This window comes from Rhinichthys klamathensis, unplaced genomic scaffold (assembly GCF_029890125.1).
Source record: "Rhinichthys klamathensis goyatoka isolate OS25496 unplaced genomic scaffold, OSU_Roscu_1.1 h1tg000256l_1, whole genome shotgun sequence".
Lineage (NCBI taxonomy): Eukaryota > Metazoa > Chordata > Actinopteri > Cypriniformes > Leuciscidae > Rhinichthys > Rhinichthys klamathensis.
In genome coordinates, this window is record NW_026606778.1 from 1,760,730 (window position 1) to 1,779,364 (window position 18,635).

Genomic DNA, 18,635 nt, shown 5'->3' on the forward strand with positions numbered 1-18,635 from the left:
GAATGGATGTAATTAGCATGCTAATGAATGAATTGCAATGCAGGATTCCTCAGCTTTTGCTCTGTGAAGCGACAGACTTGTGAGCAACCTGTACCTTCTGACTGGTCTTCCTGTTATAGTTGATGTATAAAACCTGTAATCAAATCAGACAAGGGCTCAATCACTCCTGTTTTTCTCTAGCAGGGGCTGTTTACCCCTCAGCGCAATATCTGGATTTCCATTTGTGCACAAAATGTAAATACTTTTGAGAAAAAGGCTGTGGTTGAGTAAACACGGGGTGAGCGGCTCACTTGGCATGTTCGACAGATCTATGATCAGCCCGAGCATCTGTTGGTCTTATTCCTGTCTGTGAAACAAGAAGTCAAAGTTTTTATCTCTCTTTTTAAATGAGATTTGATGTGACATCTACTGTCTACTGCAGTGGTTTTCAGGGACTATGTATGTCTCCTTTATTTAACACATCTGATTCAGATCATCAGCTCGTTAAGTGAGAGAATGGACTGAAATTATTGTGTCAGATAAAGGCTGGGTCCCACTAAAAGATTTTTAAAACATGAAGAATAAGACCACAAACATGACGATAAAAAAAATCATATATGATTTAACATTTTTTTTAACTAAAAACCAGACTGTGAAAATCTCGCGAAATCTCTCACAGTCTTTGGAGTAAACAAACATGGCGGAAGACGGGCAAGAAGAAATGGCGATAATAGTGTTTGGACTGCTTTTTACAGAAAATTTGCATTAAAAATAAAAAGATTGGGATAATGTCATGTTATAATACATGCACTTTCTGTAAAGCTGCTTTGAAACAATATGTATTGTGAAAAGCGCTATACAAATAAATTTGAATTGAATTGAATTGAATTAATAATAAAAATAATAAATTACATTTATATAGCGTTTTTCTTGGCACTCGAAGCACTTTACATAGAAGGGTGGATACATACCACCAATATGCAGCATCCTCCTGCGCCAGAATGCCCACCACACACCGGCTTATTGGTGGAGAGGAGACAGAGTGATGAAGCCAATCAATATACATGGGGATTATTAGGAGGCCATGATGATGGACAGAGGCCAATTGGCAAATTTGGCCTGGATGCCGGGGTTAAACCCCTTCTCTTTTTTCAAAGGACATCCTGGGATTTTTAATGACCATAGAGAGTCAGGACCTTGGTTTAGCGCTTTCCGATTTATTATCCTTTCGTTTGACAATCTACAGAGTGTGTGCACGTTTGTCCTAAGGGTTTCCCCCACACAACAGTAATTCTGATGGTAAATATTTAACATTGGATACGTTGGATATTTACAATTTGAGATCGGTGTGACCCCGACGTTCTTCCGAGCAGATTCAATCCCTCTTAACACACATCACACCACAGGAAAATCTGCTAAAATAATCTATAGATTCATCAAGATATTCTGAATCTGGACTTTACCTAGGATTATCAGAAGGGGAGAATTGTGCCCAAAATTGGCCCGATTATCTTGTAGTGTGTGGGTGTACGGAGCGGAGGGTCTCCGACCAGGGTTGAAAACCAGTGTGTGTAATTCAAGTTAAATTGGGACCCTTTTACCATTGAGATGACTGCAATACCTATTGGATTAGGGTATCTGAAACCAGACTAATTATGCATGACTTCCTTAAATCTAATTAGTTGACTTGTTCAGATGACCCACTGAAAATGTGTAGTTTTGCACATCACTGAATGATTCACAGATGCATTTTGAGACTTCATTTGATGAAGTGATGACTCACATTCTGACATCTGTTCGACACAGCGTAGCTTGGCTATCTTTGCTTTGCATCTCAATGTTCCTGCAATCAGACAGAATGTGGAATCTATCCTATCACTCAATGCCATATGCACAAACTCAGTCTTCTATCTCTACCGGACTACTGTCAGGACCAACCGAATGTTCCTCTTTACAGAAAAACACAACAGCTCTTTTTTTCCACCCAAGTATGCAGTTGATTTTATATCCTACAAGTCTCACAGTGAAGCTGGCTGCTGGGAAGTCAGCATAAAATGGTAGAAACCTCTAACAGCCTCTAACTCTAGTCGTCCATCATAGTCAGTCAGTTCCCCGAGTCATAGCATTTTTGAGAGCTCATTCATTAGAAATGCTTGTCATTGCTCTTATCTGTGTTTGATGTATGATAAGGCAACCTCAGGTAGAAGTGATTACATTGTCCCTCAGAAAAATTCAATCTAGCGGGATGCAACAGGCCAGCTGTGAACAGGTAACATTCAGGTAGAGATCATGAACAAATGAAGTGTTAACCTGGGAGCATGAGGCACTAATGCATAGACACATTTATTTTCCCTCAGTCTCTTTTTCTCTCCATCCATTCTTTCCATCATTGTCTTATTCAGTTAAACTGGTGAAACTTAACTTTACCTTCTCAAGAAGAACTCTGATGGGAACAAATCATAGCTCATTAATGATGTACAGTATGATGTATTCTCATAATGTCGTTGGCCATCTCTATGCTGATACATCCACCATAATGTTATGATTTTGAACAGATGTTCATTTCATAGAAATTCATTTTCATTTTCTTTAATGACCTCTGTTTAAAGATTGTGTTTCTCCAGACTTTTAATTCCTCTGGAGCTTCGCCCAGCTGAGCAGTGTTGTTTCCTTCTGGAGAGTCATTTAAATACGTTTTAATATATCCTCTTGCCAATATATCTGATTTGTGAAATCCAGCACTTTTTGGACTGTTAGGGAAACTATTCTTGGTAGTATTCCTCTTTTGTCACATTCTGTATGTTCTTTCTAGATCCAGAGCAACAACTTTATTAGCAATAATATCTAGAATTTTGTATCTGCTTGCCTGTACAATCATTTTGAGCAGGACAAAAAGGTTGGGTGTAATTTTTTTTTAATATAAACCCTTTTATGTCAAACTATATGTTATGAAAATATGTTTTATATGAACAATAACTTAAATAATATTATATAATATTATAGTAAATTGGTGTGTTCCTTGTTTATTATAATATTTGTATATGTTGGTTATTTAAACAGTTCAGCTAAAGGTTTCTTTTTGGCTGATTATTATATGTTCACAGATATCTGCATATAATGTATAGTATTATATATTATATAGTCTTCGGCTTGGAGATTGTTTGAAGAACAACAATGAACAATATTTATATAATCCACAAAATAATCGCCAGAATCATCAATTGTCTAAATAATTTAGGTGCGGCTCTAACTTGTATTGTATCTTTTTTTTTTTTTTATCAAAAGCCTCCAGAGCTAACTCAAGAGGCTTAAAGACTGTAAACAAATTAGAGGAAGAGCATTGCTCTGATATACTGTGGCTCTGCTTGCAACCTAATTTCAACTAATTACCGCAGTCACCCGGCACAATGATTTCTCAAAGCTGAGTATTTGCACAAAAGAAAAAAGCGGTTTCCTACAGTTTTTCATTTTGAAGCAGCAAGTGTTTTATTTATTTATTTATTTTTTAAAGTTTTATCTCTCTGATATGTATTGTTTTTACTTCACTCTTGGTTGCCATAAACATTTTTTTGTCTTTGGCCTCATTTAAAATACATAGAAATGGCTCTTGTTTGATTAAATATGTATTCTTCATTAGGATAAGTCATTAATGCTTTGATATTATTGCTTGGTTTATCATATTTTGATCTAATTCTTTGTATCCTCTTATAGTGGCTTTACAGCTGTCTGTGCTTTACAGTACACCCCTCAGGTCCATGTCGAGTAGCCCTAGGGTGTATCAGCGTCTATATATCTGAGCCACTGATCACTGGCTTTCCTCCCTGACAAACCCCCACTCACATTGCTGATCTCAAAGGCTTACATTGTTCCTGACATTTGCTGCAGTGCTCCACATTTAAATTTCCTCCTAAGCATGTCTTGACTTTTTGAGAGGGGGTGAGTAAGACATATCGGAGAAACATCAAACAAATGAGTGTGTACGGACAATAGCATGAATTATGAGTGCAGCCGTCCTGAGGGGCAAAACATCCCGCAAATGATGTTTAGCATGATTTGCCATTGTGCACATCCCACAAGGGGCTTCTTATGGCTATGACGCCGCTCTCTGTGGCCTCAGTGGGTTGTCCATAATAAGAGTTGCAGAGGACCTTCTGCAACTTGGGCTTAATTTTTGTTGTTCAGACTATGTTAACCTAAGACACAACTTTTTCATTTTTAATCAGTTTGATTTGTCAAAAACTCTTCACTGTGATCCTGATATTTATTTCTGTGCCATGCATGTTTGTGTCAACCCTGGCATGATAAAGCATGGCATGTATCTCTGTAGAGGGTGAGGAAACGCTACGACTGTACCGTCTTAGCAGCAGCGTCTAGACAGCAAAGAGAAATTGAATTAAAAACACAAATTCCCAACAGCATGCAGCATTTCCACTGATTTTGACAAAGTCGTGTGTGACGTGTCTCGGTGGGCCCCCCACCTCTCCCAAAAAGATGAAGGTCTTTTATTCAGTTGCGTCTGACAAAAGAAATCGCGACTTGGTACAGAAGCAGCAGAGGCATATTTTAAGACACAAAGAAAGCGCTCTCTTTTTCGGTCACAAAGCACAGAGGAACATCCAACAAGAACACAAGAGCACAAGCAGATTGGGGGATCAGTGCACTTTCTTCAGCTGGAGAGTACTGTGAAGCGTTTGATCTGAATATGTAACCGGAGCACTGTTGGAGAGTGTGTATCTGGAGTTCCAACCACAGAATGTGTGTGTGGGGGATAAACTGTACATAGGCGAGTGAAGGAGTTTGACGGTGCATGTTTTGTCTGCTCAGAGATTGTCTCTCGTCTCTGCTCTTTATATTTTGATTTCATATTTCAGCTCCCCTCAGGTGAGCGAGATGAAGTGTTAATGGAGAAGATGAAGAACCCTGGTGATCTCCCATCAGTCCGCAGGCCCGGCTCAGGCAGGAGAGCATCAGTCCTACTAATCAGCAGAGAGAGGAATGCGCATGGAAAGCTGCCATCCTTACCTCCTCAATACTAGGGTCATTTCATCCCCAGCAGGGTTTCCTCATATGGAACCTCATTTCTCCTCTAGATTTCTCATCTGTACCTGACTGTGCCCAGATACTCCATGGCCACTCCGCTGAGCTTTAAAGTCCTGCTGTATAACCCAAAAATGTTACACTTGATTTGTAATCGTGTCTCCTTCTGTAGACATGAGCAAAAATTTACTTTTGATATTATGGTAATCCAATAGCATGAGTTCTGCTTTTTGTCTTATAGAGTGCAATCTCACTGCTTTTCCACTGTAAGGGCATGCCGGTATTGATGCCAAAGCCAGTGATCTGAACTGGACCCTTCTATGTGTATGCAGTTTGGCAAAATGGATTCAAAACTAGATCGCTCCCAAAGTAATCAACAAATCTCCTTTTTTTAATAATGAATTTGAATTGAATTGACCACACCCCACAGGAAGCAAAATTCAAATGATAGGAATAGGAATTTGCTGAATTGCATTTAAAAGAAATTCAATGCAGGTAATGCATTGAAATATGTAATTTCTAGGTGTCAAACATCCATCCATCCATCCATCCATCCATCCATCCACCTACCTACCTACCTACCTACCTACTGTACCTACCTACCTATCTTCCTACATTCCTTAATACCCACCCATAGTATATTGAACATTTCTTTTAGATTTCATTTTAAATAATTTTTTTTAAAATTTTAATTCTTACATTCGAATTTCAATTCGGCATCCTTTTTGCTACTTCAGTTAAAATTCAGAAATTAAAGTAATTTATTTAGTTCTCAATTTAATTCTGATTGGCGCAAAGCTACTGTATTTAGACTGCAAACACTGTATTTAGACTGTGTGTTAAAGGGATAGTTCACTTTGAAATAAATTTTGGTATGTTTTAGCTTACCTCAAGGGCATCCAAGATGTAGGTGTCTTTGTTTTCCGCAGTAGTTTCAATTTTGATATTTTTAGTTCAAACCGTTCTTGTCTGTCAGTCGTATAATGCAGGTCTACGGTCACTTCCTCAAAGAGCATGCACAGAGAAGTCCAAATTAAATATGATTTAATGACTCGTAAATGTAAGAACACATTGATGGGCTAAGACACGAAACGAGCGGTTTGTGTGAGAAAACGAACAGTATTTATATCGTTTTTACCTCTTGTAAACACAGCCACGTCCAAGTGATCTGAGGGCGCCGGCGCTTCGGTCTTTTCCGGAAAGCGCCGGAAGTGATCTCTCGCGCCTGTACGTCACTCATTGTTTACACAGAACAGAGATTGTAGGTAAGACGGGTAATTAAAATGGTACTAATTTGCGCTTATCCGGGATGTTTAAACCGTCGTAAAAGACAACAATTAAAAAAAATAAAACAATTGTTTGAGTGACGTACACGCGCGAGATATCACTTCCGGCGCTTTCCGGAAAAGACCGAAGCGCCGGCGCCCTCAGATCACTTGGACGTGGCTGTGTTATATATAAATACTGTTCGTTTTCTCACACAAACCGCTCGTTTCGTGTCTTAGCCCATAAATGTGTACTTACATTTACGAGTCATTAAATCATATTTAATTTGGACTCTTTGAGGAAGTGACCGTAGACCTGCATTATATGACTGACCGACAAGAACAGTTTGACCTAAAAATATCAAAATTGAAACTACTGCGGAAACAAAGACACCTACATCTTGGATGCCCTTGAGGTAAGCTAAAACATACCAAAAATTAATTTCAAAGTGAACTATCCCTTTAAACTAACCAACATTCAGATTTTATGTACAGAATCTAAGTGTTACACAGTGTTTCCATCCAATTAGTTTTTCCCCTTATCCACATAAAGGCACTGAATTACTTTGGATGTTAATATGTGCTTTCAAGCACATGTGTGCAGGTTTTGAAGTAACATAAGTCGCTTTTCCACCATTGGGCCGAACGGTTCTAAGACCGGTAATGAACGGTTCCAGTTATTTTACACTTGATCTTGGTTCGCCATGGCATGGCACGGCTACAAACCGTTCTCGGCCCGGTAGAATGTGTGCAATGTCGCCACTCAGGATTGCTCACTTGTCTGTTGCCTGAACGCCAGTTTCTCTGTAGCTGGCCAAGCGTGCTATTTGAGCGGAGTTAACGCAAGCTAATAATAAAATTAAAAGAAAATCTGATCATCCTCCATAACGCTGTTGCCATTTACATCTTACATCGTTTGTAAACTCTTGGATTACCAAGGAAACGACTGACACATTTGTATTATGTTCCAAAGAGTTCCATTATCAGCCACACAGTGAAAAATTAAACCATATCCGTACCGACTGGGCTGGATAGGCACGGAATGGAACGGTTAAGCAATGAGAACTGTTCGGCCCGACAGTGGAAAAGCAGCTTTTGTCAGTTATATCATTATTCAACCTTTCAAGACAGTGGAAACTCAGGCTAGTTCCAAGAGACCTCCTCCAGCACAAGAACCAGCACCATGCCTGATACCCTGGTTGGCCTAAACAGGAGGTGTTAGAGGGGATGTCTGCTCAAGTCTCTCCAGGGACACAGAGATGGATTGATTACCCAATGAGTCTGTGTTTTGCTTGCTTTTCTGTCCTATGTGGTTTGTGCTCCAAGCTTGACAATGCGAACAATACTGGCAGCTATTCAAAGGATTTATTTGTAGCAGAGCAGGTTGCACGTTCGGCAGCCTTGTTCATTTTGTTTTCCTGAATGTGTCTTCACTTGTCTGAAAACGCTGGCCTCTCTGAGTCACATTCCATTAAGAGGCTTTTCTGTAAAAGCTTATGAAGTGCTGAGAGAACTAAAGCAGCAAAAGTGTTTGAATAGAGCAGAAGAGTCAATAGATGTCTGAATAGACTGAGACCCTCTCTCATTACACTGCCTGATTGAACAACTAGGAAATTTTCACGATGAATCAGGCTTATGGTAAAGACCCTCCAGTGCCTTCTCTCTTTTCCTTTCTCACTCTCTGAGCAGTCTTTTAAAGTGGGATAAATTGTGGAGTAATATAAACAGAGGATTGGTCTCTCCTGGTGCAGACGATGATTGAATATGAGGGCTCCTGCGTCGGGAAGTTGGTTAAGTCAAGGAGTTATTAAGAAGATGGCTGTAAATGACAGCGATGCCAAATGGAGCCAGTGGCTTGGGACGGGTTTGAAGCCAGGATGAGTTTTCAGGATAAGAGCTGGATTTAAATAAATTGACTTTCCCTTCCCATGACTAAAACGGATTGTTGTTGAGAGTATTGGGGCCAAAGCGAGCGGTAAACATTTATTAGAAATCCATAGCCTTGGAACAAACAACACGGCTCCTCTCGTTTTCCTCGGCATGCTCCACAAAGCCCCGTCGTCGTGACTTTCAATCCCAGTTACGTAATCCATTTACCACCTGTAAAGCTCGCCCAGGAAATTGCCTCCTCAACCAATTGGTCAACAAGCTTTTTAAGGATGTCACATGGATATCTCTTTTAATTCTGTTTAAGAAACTGATGTGCCCAGGATGAGTGCAGATTTGGAAAGTCACAGCGATGCCCTATTAACTAAGTGAGCGAGTCACAAGATGCACACTACGTAGTCATCAATCTCTCCTCCCGGTAAGCACATTCTAATTTACAGCCTCAAGCTGTGGCTTTACAGCCTAGTTTCGCCTTCATGGCTTTGTGCTGAAAACGTGTCAGGATTCTAAGCATGGCATGAATCAAACTTTGGCATTCTCCTTTAGATATTTTAGTTTTATGTCCTAATGTCGGATACACGAGAGGTGATTGCTTTTGGGTGCGTGTGTGTGTGTGTGTAATTGTCATGTTGTGTCCACTAAGTAAGTGTGTGTGTGTGTGTGTGTGTGTGTGTGTGTGTGTGTGTGTGTGTGTGTGTGTGTGTGTGTGTGTGTGTGTGTGTGTGTGTGTGTGTGTGTGTGTGTGTGTAAAATAAATAAACTGCTCATCTGACCATAAGTGTTGTTTGGCATACACTCTCGCGTATGGGACTGCTGGAACAACAGCTTAGTTTTCAGTGCACTCCTGTCGAATGGTTAAGAATAGACTGTCCCTGCTAGCACTGATCTCTTTCTTCCCTGGTGTCTACAGACCACCTGTGCTGTAGAGGGACATACAGAGAAATTCAGATGGAAATATAGCTGTTACATGCTGTGTATTGAGTGTATTCTGTGCAACCATTCTCATCAGAAAGAATTTTGTCTGCTTTTCAGGTCAACATAAACCAATTGTTTGTGTTTGCAAGGCATAAAAACACATAAATAAATTATAATAAAAAAAGTAGAGTTGGCCTTAAAGAGCAAGCCACACTTCCATCAACTGGTTTGAAACATTATCATACTGGCCCTGGGTCAGCAGGCCATCCTTTTAGTTGAGTCCTGGTGCAGATAAAATAGGTTTTCTTCTTTACAGGTCGTGGCTTGTAATTTTACACACTCAATAACTCAAGCACCTCATTAGAGATGCACTGGTCAACCAGCCATAAATCAGTTTTAGTTTCATTTTTTGCAATCTCTATTCCGGACTTACACACAAACTGCATTGCAATCCTTTCCCAAAATGTTATTTGTGTGGAAATATTATGAAGTCTGTAAACAGGATGTTTACAAAGTCCACTTTGCCAAAAGAGCAAATACACCTGACACAACAATCACTGTTCGTATTGCTCGAAATATAGGAAGAAAAATATAAATATTAAATTGGGGGTTTATATGATTGTATCGCTGAAGGGAACTGACGGTCTTCAGAAAAGTTTCAATGACATTTTCTTTTCCTCTTACCTCCATGTAAAGTAGTTTACAAGCGCAGCGCTGCTTTGTGTACCCAAAGGTACCCTGCTGTTCCATAAGCGCCACCTACTGTCAGAAAGGGAATTTGCATTTCCTTCATTTCCTGCTGTTTTGAGCAGGTGTCTTATGTAGCATAATTTCACAAATCACAAAAACAACTGCTCATGCTACATGTGTGTAGCATCTTTGATTGTGATCAAAATGCAGTGGTTGCCACTAATTTCAAATGGCTACGGATATTTTTTGTTTAAGGCCAGTTTGCCTGTTATAGAGCAAATAAACAACAAACAAATTTGCTTAAAGAAAAAATCAGCCTATTTGCTATTCGGTCATGAAAAATCATGATGCATCACTACACCTCACCTTCACTAATCATATGTATTGTCTGTAAAATCATTGCTTAGGTACATCCATCGGCTTTCCTCATGCTTAAGCAGCTTGAGGGATTATGTGTGTATGCATGGGGACGAGATGTGTAGATTCTTGTTGTACGCTGCCAGAATTAACCCGCATCTTGTTTGTAGGCTCGACAGGTAGCTGTGGAGCTGGAAGCCAGCCGCCCCTGACAGCGGCATCAATATCACGTCTGGGGGCCACAGGCGGGGAAGAAATTTCTGCTGCACATTTCACAACTCCCATTGATACTTTCAGTGGTTGCCATGACATCAAGTTGCTGGTGTTAATGGAAGTGGTTTTGTTAATATAAAATTTAGCCGTGGCCATAACATCTCTCCCATGGTGCAGCAGGTCTCCATTGATCAGAGGTGAGAATGCAGTGCTCCAGGATCCCGGTTCCACCCCTTTTTTGTGCATTCTTATCAGTGCAAAAGAAGAGCAAATGAAAAGAAGCAGTTATCAGATTCATGATGTGTCTCAATTAAGACACAATCAGAGCACATCTCAGTAGTGCTGTGGCTCTTTCCCTACCCACCAGCATGAAAGAGCAGAAGGTTTTCTGTTTTACGATGGCATGCTTCTTTGATTGCTTGTTAGGCTCCTGTGCCATATGCATATCCAGAGATCTGTCACTTTGTTTATTTGAAGTAGAACCTGATTATGTTGAAGTTTTTTTCCTTTTTAGATGTTGAAACAATGTGGTAGAGAAGATGACAGTTCATCTAACTGTCTCATAGTGCAGGGGGTTTCAAACTGAGGGGCCAGGGGGCTGCAAGGCCAAAAATTATTTTTTAAACAAAATATATATTTTAGGGGTGTCAAATTTATGTTAACTTAACATAATTGTTTTTGTAATTTTGAATTTTATGGTTTCAATAATTGCGAGACTAATTATGATTATTGCATTGTTTATTGGCCTAGTTTTGAATCATAAGAAATAACCAAATCCACACTAAAAGCTGCATATACATGCTATATAAATGAACTTGAATTAATCATTGAAATGACTGATATTGGGGAAGCTGATATTGGGGTCTTTGACATCAAAGTTTGAAAACCCCTTTCATAGCACTTTTAAATGTTGTTCTGTGTCTTAGAATGAAAACTGTGCTGGTGTAGAGAAAAGTTAGCCAACAGTTAGCTTTTTCTTCAAGTTTATGCAGTTTCACTACATGAGCAAAGTGTGCATTTTCTTGACAGTGACAGAGTAGCGCTTGCAGTCTGCAATGCCTCTCCTCCCCATCTCCCCTCATTCCAAAATGTAATAAAGAAAGAGGGGGGGGGGGGGGGAAAGAACATCTGAACACCAATCAGAAGAATACACCTGTTCCTTGTGGGCCACGCTGATGATGTCATCACCCGCCTCTTTCCATCTCTTGGGAAGGCTGCAGTGTCCTCCACAGGGAATCCTGGCATGGAGGTGTGAGACAATGAATCGTCCAGGCAATATTTATCTCACTTATGGCCGTCCAACACATTGCTGCCGAGTAAATCTTGCCCACTCTCTCACAATTCCATGCTGATTTCTGTCCCAACACAAATCCTGTGTGACTAAGAAGACTGGCTCGTCTCGCTCACTACGGTCAGGTTCCATCTCGCCTCTCTGTGGTACTTTATCAGAAGCTGCACAGATCACACAGTGAGTGTTTCGTAGGAGTCGTGGCTTGGGCGGATGACTTGGCAGATTCTCAGTTGAGTTGATTAGCTGAGTGTTCACAGATACAGCTGCCACACTGCGTGGTAATAAGAACAACATCCCCGAGCCATGCGGCATTATTCTGATTACGGCGGTATTCTAGCTATGACAATGTGGTAATTAGAGGATCTGCATGCTTCGATGAGTCTTCATCGCCACTCAGCCCCCAAGATATTCCTCATCTCTGGCTGAAGGCTAATAAGCACCAAAGTAGTTAAGAGCCTGAGGAAGAAGACACTTGTGCACATGGAACGGCAGGCCCATTTAGGGACCAACAACTCATCCCTTGTTTAGGGAAGTTGGCTGTCTTCTGGCACAAAGTAAAAAACTGAAACAATCAGCTATGTAATCTTAAAGGGATAGTTTCAGCCAAAAATAATAATTGTTACAATGTACTTGTCATGAAACAGAAGAATGCAGACAAAGGTAGAATCTGAATAGAGTTCATTGGATAACACACAGGAAGTTAGCAGGTGAGTCTCTGGATTGCAGAACGTGATGGTGATACATGGCATGTGAATGATAAGTCATATCTGTAGCAGGTAGAGATGAGAAGTGGCTGGTGGACTGAAGACTAGTAGACGATGACACACAGAAGATGAAGGACAGGATAGTTTGATGCACAGGTAAGTAGTCAGGTACGTGTTCAGGGTAGAATGAAGAGACCAGACCAAGATGTGTGTGTTTGGTGCTGGCTTTTATGAACTGATGAGGCTGATGGCAGACAGGTGGTGATTGTTGAGTGTGCACAGGTGATAGGCAGAGAGGATGATGGGAAACTTGGTGTGCTGAGGTGACTGGTCTGGTGATTGAGGATTGTGACAGTACTCACGCTTGTGTCATCCCAAACCTGAATGACTATTTCTTCTCTGGAGCATAGAGAAGAATGATTTGATGAATGTTTGTTAACCAAACAGTTTTGGAGAAAAACAAAACAAAACACAATATTTCTTAAATTATTAAAAACAGTCATACAGGTGTGAAACAACATGAGGTTATAAATAAATAATGACACAATTTTCATTTTGGAGGGAACCATTCCAGTCTTTTAACCATTCTTTCTTCTGCAGAACACATGATGACGATTTTTTTTCATTCAATGAAAGTCTGGACCCAACTGGCTTTCATAATATGGAAAAAAAAACTCCTTAAACATTCTTAAAGAAGAATGAAAGTCATACATGTTTGGAATGACATAAGGTTGATTAAATGACAGATTTTTTTTTTTTTTTTTGTGATCCGTTCCTTGAATTATTAGTTCAAAAGACAAGTTAACTCAAAAGACAGTTTAATCCATCTGAAACACTAACTTGTATAAGTTACTACATTGGTATATAGAACAGTTTTCACATGGTAACAAAATGTGCATATAATTCAAATATATTCAGAATCAAATTGAAATGAGAATGGAGTCAAGAGCTTGTAAATCAGAATCGAATTGTGTCAGAAAAGCAGCCCTAAAAAAAACAACGGACTGTTTATGGTGACTGCACTGACAGGGCTTTGCAACACAGTCCTTCTTTGACTGACAGTGCTATGTTAACTACAACTAGCAGAGTATGAAAGAAGGGACAGCTGAAGTATCACTCATGCGTCTCTTCTCGCTGAGATAAAGACCATGAAGACTATACAGTCCCTCCATGTCCAACACTGTGCTCTCATATGACAACCTGTCAGTCTTTTTGATACAAAGCCTTAGTTCTAATATCACATCACTCAATCAAACATGGCAATGCAGGAATCGGTCTGCTTTGCTACGTAAATTAGATTGTCAGTCCACGCAATCCTCTTCACACATGATTATGCTCAACCTTGTCAGACTTTAATTGCAACCTCTTGATTGCAGGCTAGAGAGATGTGCTACCTTATTCGTTTAATCAGTGGAAGTAGCACAGGTGTTCAAAAGCTGTCCGTAAAGTTTCAGGCTGTCTTCCTTGCTCGTTGCCATCTTTCTCTCTGTTGAAAGCTTTAGAGAGGTGCACAAGGCTCAGGAGAGGGGCATGCTTGATATCTCAACGGTCCTCCTCCATGGGGAGGACTTCATTAGAATCTAATTAGATGTGTGCTACACTTCCATTTGAATGGGAGTCACCGGCATGGAAAAGGGAAGTGTGATTTTCCAGTTGCTGGATGCTTAATGTTGTTTTAATTCTCCTCCCTGTTGCTACCAAATTTCCCTCACATCTGCTGTGTTTGCACTCGATCAGTCTGCCGTTGAGAGTAATAGAGAAATCATCCCAGTGAGAGAGAGGCAGGAAAGTTCCAGCTCTCCCTCTGTATTTCTTCCCTTATGTTATCTCTTCCTCATCTGCAATTGGAGGAGCAGTTTTCCTGTGGCGGTTTTGATCCGCATTAATCTCGGTCTTGGTAAAAACATCCACTTAATGAGTTTTACATGATTGCAATCTGATTCTCTGCTTGCAGACTTGCGTGATACACTGACTGTAGACAATAAACAGCTGAACCAGGGATGGCCAAAAAGCAGGAAATAAAGATCTCTCTCCAGCAGAATGGATATTTTAATTTCATCTCTGAAACAGGAAGTAAGCACTGAGAGGAAGAAATGGTCAGCCCATTGCTCTGTAATGTCCTCCTCTGCTCCTCAGACACGATTCAATTTGCTCACACCGTCTTTATCTGCTCGTTATGTCACGAATGACTCATTCGCCAATGTGAAATGTGCTTGCTTTGAGAGAACAGAGAAGAGCTTTGCTCTCAGCAGCTAGAAGGGTGTGATAGATCTGGATAAGTCACTTGGTTGCGGCATCAAACCAAGACAGACTGATGACACAGTCAGTGGACATTGACACTGAAAGACAAATGTCTGTGAGCCTATAACTATTTTATATTTTTTTATTCTGCTACATTGTCTTCATTGTCTGCTTTTACTTTTAGTATTAAGACATTTTTTCCAGCTGGAAAAGCTCATTCCATTTCTAAACTGCAACTTCCTGAAATATGAAATTTGGCTTTGGCATAAAAACTTAAGTTAGAGTCAAGGCTTCTCTTCCTGTCACATGACTTTCCCCTCAGGTCCGATAAAAGACTCAGTCAGCTGAAAATGAGAATCTCTCCACACATTCACATCCACCACCCGTCCAGGGAACGAACACCACCAGGAAGTAAAATAAGTCAGGCGTTTGACTTGCTCAAGTCAATCAGAAAGCACTTACTTGCAAGGTTTGAGTGAACATCAGCCACTTTCACATCTGAGAGCAGATATATATATATATATATATACCACTTCTATTCAGCTGTGTCGGCCCACAAAGCAAGAAGACACTTGACTACACCTGCTAAACCAGAAAATGTCCATGCAACTCATTTTTCATCACATTTGTGGATTATCATATTGTATCAACAGCATTAGTGCATTTCAAAAGTAATGTTATTGCAGGCCATGTTAGCGATGAAGCGCCTAGGATATAGATCAAAGAAACGATGTCATGTCCAATTTGAGTGAGAGAGCTGAAGCATTGCATATTACTTGCTCTCCTGCTATTCAGTTTAAGTTTATATCAGATACTGACAGAAACTCAATAGTGTGTTCTGAGTTCTGGCTTAATATTACAGAACACTTTGCCCTCACGTCTTTTCTTTTTTTGATAAAGTATGAAAGTTAAACTGATTTTAAATGTACAAACTAATCATGTTTTCTGTATTTACAAGATTTCATTTGAATGTCTTGCAATAATTGGATTGAAAAACAAGTTGTAGGGTAAGATGGGGTAAGATACCCCCGGGAATAAGATGTCCACACCACCTTTAATTTACCACTTGACCATAGATGTCACTAAATACATTATATATTACTAAACACATTTATGTTCATGTTAATGTTATTAAGAATCTTTACTTTTCATCTGAACATTTTAACCATTTTTGAGGTTACGTGATCTCATTTGTTATTAGATACTGTATATAAATAGTGATCTATGAATTTATTTAATGTTGGATAATATATATATATATAATATTAATGATGGATTTGTGGACAAATAAAATATATTTTTTAAATGATTACCATAAAATTATTAAAGTGAAAAGTTTAAGTTAGACCCTTGAGGTCCCCAATTGGCATGTTGTTGCTGGTGTTTTTATAATTTAATAAAACAGTTATTGGTAACACTTTACAATAAGGTTTAATATGTTAACATTAGTTCACTACATTATAGTTAACATTAACAATGAACAATACTTCTACAGCATAAATTAATCTTAATGTTAATCTCAACGTTTACTATAATTTTTTATGATCAAAAGTTGTATCTGTTAACATTAGTTAATGCAATGTGAACTAACATGAACAAAAGTTAATAAATTCTTAACAAATATATTGCTTATTTTTAGTTCATGTTAGTAAATTCATTAATGTTTACAAATGAGACAGTATTGTAAGGTTGTAAGTATTGCCCAATTACTTTAATTCATGTTATTATTTAATAATTACATGCATTAGATGTACATTTCAAACAACTCCATAGGTCAATAAAATGGAATAATTTTTTTCTGAATTAATTGTCTATTACTACCATTGCATACTTTTAATGAGAAATATAGGATTTTATTTAATTCATAGATTTATTACTGTAATTCAGATGACTGGAATTCTGTTATTGAATTTGTCAGTTGTTCATTTATTTAACCATACAGTGAAACATCATCAATTTAGATTCAATATTTGGTTTGTTAATAACACCCCTTTCAATAAATACATAAAACTATCAGATGGATATGTAAGTTTAGAGGCAGAGGATCATCTTACCCCAGTTGTGGTCTTATTTTCAGTTTTACTAAACAGAGTTTTAAGTTTGACTAAATAAGGAAATTATCCAAATTTAGCAGTAAATGCACATTATTCTTAAAGAGGGCATCTTCCTCCATTTTACCCAACTTAATATATTTGATTTTATTGGTTTATACATGAACATTAACACATTTTTTGTTCATTTGTTCAATTTTACAGGCATGCTGATCACGATTCTGATGGCCATATCAGCTTCAAGGACTTTGAAAATGTCATCAGCTATGGTTTGGCGAACACTGCAGCTCTACAGGAGCCACAAAATAATAGTTTCTGATTTTTTTCTGTAGAGAATACATACAACTATATTCACCCTAAAACAACATGTATTCTCAACCCAGTGAGTTTTTATTCCCTACTTTTGGTTTTTAATTTAAAGCTTTGGCAGTCAGGTGTTCACACGGACACTCCAATAGATAACTGTTGGCAATTTAGAGAACACCGTTTGGCCTTGCTTGTTGAAAGGAAGAGTAACTTAAGATGCTTGAAACTTGGGTTTGATGATGAGTTTTGATGTTGTATCGATTCAGTTGGACCGAGGCTGCACCGTGTGATATATAAGCACACATTTCTATTGCACAGTTGCCTTACAAACCGCATTAAATTTAACCCAACCTCTCAGGGCCTACTTCACTAGATCTGGGAACAATATTCCCTTCCCAGGCTTCTGATATTCTACACTCTGTGCCTCTTAAAATCACTTCTGTGAGTTCTGTAAACCTATTTTATGGCACGTAGAGGGTCGGATCTTTAAAATTCTCCTCCATTGTTCAATTTTCATCTGCAAAATAGACAGGTTGCCTTAAAATTGAATATTAACTGTCACATTCAGATTCAGTTTTTGCAAAACTTGCTGCTAGCGACATATTAAAAAGCCCAAGCGCACTCGTTCAGGGAGGATTTTATGGGACTCGTCTTGTTGTTACATGCGATTATGGAACTGTAAATACTTATTTGTGTTTCGAGAGATTTGCTGCACTCCCATCTGAATAAAGATTAATTTGTTTTTGTAATCAGTCCTGAGTCTTCATCTGTATGACATGACGCTCACTCTATCCACAATCCATCAGGGGGCTCAGGAGGCATCATGTAGGAAATGGCCTTGGAGAAAAATAATAAAATACAGTTTTAATCAAATACGTGCTTAATCCACTCATAGGTTCATTTTCGGGAAAGGCCCGCTGTTCAAATATAAACAGAGAGGCGCTAGTTTAATCTTCACCTTCCTATTTGAAACTCGATTAAATGAATCCCCCAGTTTAGTTGTCATATTGTGCCATGGAAGAGAGCGTGTGACACCGTGAGCCAAACCCGTATGAGGAAAGGTAGCGCTGTTTTGCGACGTGGCTTCGATCTAAGCCTTGCCAACAATCCAGAGAGCCGTAGATTAACACATTGTGTGCCTGTTGTTTATGCCAGCCGTTTGAGGGAATAGACCATGTTCCTTTGTTTTCTCTGTAGCTTTTCTGTCTGCAGATGAGCACAGCTTTCCCTTTTTCTCATTCGTTTTCATGGCATGGAACTGCTATGAGCTGATAATGAGAAAAATAATTCAACAATTGACAGTTGTGGACAAGACTAAACAAATTTGAAATGCACCATCCCACTTACCCAGGGAGGAAATGCATAATAAAATGATTTAACTGTGTGGAGAAAACACAAAGGAACTGAAAGAGGGTTTTTTCCCTGTAATTCAGTGTTGGTTATTAAGTTTAGATATGCAGCAATGATCAAACAATCTTTCAATCGATCAAAGTTGTAAGTCAATTGTTGTAAGTGCTACAAGTGAATTTAAAGGGATACTCCACCATTTTTTCATATTAAACTATGTTATTCTCTTATCTAAGACGAGTTGATACATACCTCTCTCGTCTCAGTGCGTGCACTGAATCGCTCTGTCGGGCGGAGAGCTTTGAGAGCAGTTAGCTTAGCCCCATTCATTGAATATGGGCCAAACAGAGAT

The 18,635-nt window shown here is 39.1% G+C and overlaps 1 protein-coding gene across 3 annotated transcripts in view; it reads left to right on the plus strand.

The window, feature by feature from the left end:
* efcab11 (EF-hand calcium binding domain 11) overlaps positions 1-18,046 on the plus strand; it is an 83,014-nt gene extending 64,968 nt beyond the window's left edge. The window contains exons 6-7 of one of the 3 annotated variants that reach the window (XR_008808998.1): positions 10,301-10,540; positions 16,835-16,945. Coding sequence is in view for 2 of the 3 variants with exons in the window: in XM_056267228.1 (XP_056123203.1) it covers positions 16,835-16,949 (115 nt within the window). In the remaining variant the exon portion in view is untranslated. Of the gene's footprint in view, positions 1-10,300; positions 10,541-16,834 lie in introns of all 3 variants that reach the window. The other 2 variants (XM_056267228.1, XM_056267226.1) reach the window with 2 other exon arrangements.
* Positions 18,047-18,635: the final 589 nt, after the last annotated feature.